The sequence below is a fragment of the Grus americana genome, chromosome 3 (assembly GCF_028858705.1).
Source record: "Grus americana isolate bGruAme1 chromosome 3, bGruAme1.mat, whole genome shotgun sequence".
Taxonomy (NCBI): Eukaryota; Metazoa; Chordata; class Aves; order Gruiformes; family Gruidae; genus Grus; species Grus americana.
In genome coordinates, this window is record NC_072854.1 from 90,480,829 (window position 1) to 90,484,593 (window position 3,765).

At 39.5% G+C, this 3,765-nt stretch overlaps 1 protein-coding gene across 6 annotated transcripts in view; it reads left to right on the forward strand.

Moving 5' to 3' along the window:
• The window catches only part of BIRC6 (baculoviral IAP repeat containing 6), a 188,518-nt gene extending 184,907 nt beyond the window's left edge, over positions 1-3,611 (forward strand). For all 6 annotated transcript variants that reach the window (XM_054820680.1, XM_054820685.1, XM_054820682.1 and 3 more), the window contains 2 exons: positions 1,559-1,693; positions 2,756-3,611. In XM_054820680.1, the coding sequence (XP_054676655.1) occupies positions 1,559-1,693; positions 2,756-2,932 (312 nt within the window). In that variant the 3' untranslated portion in view covers positions 2,933-3,611. The remainder of the gene's footprint in view (positions 1-1,558; positions 1,694-2,755) is intronic.
• The last annotated feature ends 154 nt before the right edge of the window (positions 3,612-3,765 follow it).

Here is a 3,765-nt window from a genome sequence, read left to right on the forward strand (position 1 = left end):
CTGAATACCTATTCCCTGTCATTATGTAAAGTGGCCTGTATCTTTGCCTATCAAAAAATGGAAATTCTGCACTGGAAAGCATTACGTCTTTCTCTGATGCAATAGTTGAATTTTGGAAGAACGCTAGATTCCATCTGCAGCCCCATCCAAATGAAAATGCGTCTCTAGCATAGATTATCTGAGCACTTCTCTAAGAGACAAGCTTGTTAAGACCTCTCAGGTTTTTGTAGGATTGTGTTAGGAACCTTAACAATGATGATCATTCAGTAACAACTGCAAAGGCATCCTGAAAACTTAGCTCTGAAAAAGAACGTACATCCTTCAGCTCCTAAAATCTTTTTGTCTTCCCTTCACTGTCTTAAATGACAGGTAGGCTCAGGAGATCTAAACTGCCAGTCTTTGGGAGTTCTTCCAAGCACCATTATGGATATAAGGAACGCATCCAGAATTGAAGTCAATTATGCTTTCAATATGCGGTTTTTCTTTAGACAGATAGCTATATTCTCTAACCTCTAGAGGGAAAGATGATTTTGTCAATTATGTTGCAATATTGCCAAGAACTCTCTGTGCTCAATAAAATTTCTTTGATTTTATTGTTTCTTTCACCAGGCAGAGTTTTAAACTGTTTAAGACAAAGCCAACAATAAGTAGAGTTTCACAACTTTGTCTGAGGGTTGATTGGTTGCGGGTTTTTTAAACCCCAATCCGTACAGAAATACCGAAACTATGATGCAATCAAATACTGGTTCCCACCCATACTGAGGGCAGCTCAACTATTATTCCCTGGGAATTCTGGTTGTCCCCAGAGGTGCTGCCTCTGCCCAGGGCAGGTAACTGTGGTTGTACCTCTGCATAGCAGCTGGTACGATCCTTCTTCTTTAGGCAGAAGCCTGCTACGTTCCTGTGCTCGTACTGCTGACAAGGTTTCTGCTTATCTGCTTTCTGTTCAGGCAGCAAGTGGTTAGTGACAGGGGAAGACATGGTGCGTATACTTCTACCCATCCTTCTTTAATAAAACAGGACTGTGAAACCAGCACTCAAAGCCTTAATATTGTATCTGTGTAACCCTGCCCCTATGCAAACATAAACATCTGTATGTACTGCCTGCATAGTAAGATCATCTTTGAACTGAGGAAGGTGTCTAACATTCTGCTATCACTTTTTCGTTCCCCTGGTGCGACTATTTCTGGCACTCGTTTAACCCTCACCCAGGTAACACAAGTGAACGCTGAAAAGACAGGCTGCACAGAAGTCCTGGATTCATACAGACTGGAAGGGATGTCCAGGCCAACCTCCTCCTCTTCCAAACAGGACCAGCTGAATTCCAACCAGGTTCCTCAGGGCTTTTTCCAGTTTGGCCTTGGAAACCTCCAAGGACAGAAATTCCACAACTTATCTGCAACCTGGTGCAATGCTGAATTATCCTCATACTGATTTCCCCCCCCGCCCCTTACATCCAGTTAGACTTAGGGGTCTTGCAAATTTTGTGTTGTTAAAGTATATGGTTCTTAGAAAACACTGAACACTCTGTTCCTTCATTTGGAATGTTTTTTTGCAGGTCATCCACAAACATTTCTACTTGAAAAGAGTGGAGATCATGGCTCAGTGTGAGGAGTGGATAGCAGACATACAGCAGTACAGCAGTGACAAACGGGTAGGCAGGACCATGTCCCATCATGCAGCAGCTCTGAAGGTGAGACTTGCTTTCACCATTTTATGTTCTTTCATCCAAAGATGACAAACGGCAATGAAATTGCTCAGCAGCTGAGTTTTATAATAACAATAGAAAACCCCAGCAACTTTAAAACATATAAACAAACCTCAGCTTCCCAGCTGTCAAGAGATAAAGTGTACGTGCGCTCCACTTCCCCAGTATTTTTTCTACAAGTTAGATTTTCCTTTTGCGCCTGTCCTGCCTGTTTTTCTGTAAATACTTAGGTAAGATATAGAGAGTTTATTTTGTTCTCTCTAAGGGTGGGTGGAGGTTTATGATAAAGCTGTATTGCAACCAATTCCTTGCCAGAAAACAAGCTTTTTTGAATAGACAAGCACAGTTAGTAAACTGTGGCACATTACAATTAGTTTTACCCTGTGTTAAACTTTTATAAACAGTTATAACCATTATAGCATTTTCTTCTTTCCTAGCCAACGGCTATCATTTGTGTAGTTTGTGTCCACACAGACAACAGACCTATATTATTGTTACCTTTTTTTTTTTTCCCCTGAGGAGGGGAAAAAAAAAATTACAGCCTTCTTTTTCCTATTGCTAGACTTGCATTCTTTCAGTGGGACTGGTCATCAAAATGAAGTTCCCGTTAGTCACCGTGATCAGTGTAACAAATCCCTGGATGCCTGTCTCTCTGACAGATCTCATCCAGACCATGAACTCTGTATAAATTTGTTTTGGCTGTATGACCCACCTACTCCCGGCCAGTTTCTGCTGTGATCACAGAACACAGATATGACTCAACTGCAAGACAAGTAGCGTGGCATTTCTGTTGATGCACTCGTTTGCTGCTTTTCTGTTTACTGCCAGTCACTTGTCCCTAGCAGCACCTGCCCATCACTCTGTCACTGTGACACTGTCACTGAAAGTACCAGTCCTTACATACAGTGGAAAGCTTATACAGTCACCGACACAGTACAGTTAAAACTTCTCTACCTAATCCCTTTTTTGCCTTATGTTCTCCAACGTTATGAAGAGTAACATTTTGACTATGGTCTCTCCCATGCTGACTTCTTTTTGCATATTCAGCGTCATACAGCTCAGTTGCGGGAAGAACTTCTAAAACTTCCCTGCCCTGAAGGATTGGATCCAGACACTGAGGACTCCCCAGAAAAGTGCGGTGCCGCAAGTTCAGAAGAGACTGTGTTGCACGAACAGGTTAAACCCAGCAGCAGTAAAGATATGCCCACTGATTTCAAGTTATGAGTTGCATTGACATGGACTTTCTAGACACAAAGGCTTTGAAGCACAAGCCAAATATGTCAATATTTGTATGTAAGAAGCTAATTATGTAATAGGTAATGAAATTGAAACTATACTATGCCCTTAAGGATATACAGTTTAATTCAAGATGATCTTTTATTTACCTGTACAAGAGTGTAAACTTTTTTGTGCTTTTATTTTTCAATTGTGAGAACCACTGATTGGTATGTTTAAAAAGTTATGTATACAAGAAATGGATAAATCACTGATATATAAGGGAAACTACCTTAGGAAAGAATGTTTACTGAATGTTTATTATTTTTTTTTACTTGTAGAGTGAGGGCGGTTGTAACAAAGAATATATATTGGTCATTCTTACAGCTACTATTTAAAGTCAGAAAATTTTCACTGAATTTGATAGATTTTACGTTTGGCCATATATTCATGCTCATATTTGATTCTAAAGAAAACCTCCTGTATACTTCAATAAACGTTAAATGGACATGATCCCTCTTTTATGATTTACTGGTACATTTTTTAAATAAACTGCCATAAAATACGTTCTAGCTGAAGACTTGCACTTGTATGACTGAATTCATTACAGTCAACATATTTAATTTTATGCTTACTGATTCTAAAATGCAGATGAAATAAATGCACATGGTTTTACCTCATGCCAAAATTTGGACTTCTGAATTCATCTTTTGTTTGGCTATTTTATGCAAACTAACAGTATTCTAAATTTCTTAAGGGCTATTCTGCAGCAAAGTCTTTTCTCTGTTGAAATGTCTGATTTTTACATCATCAACTGTACTCCAAGTACTGACAGGAGTTAA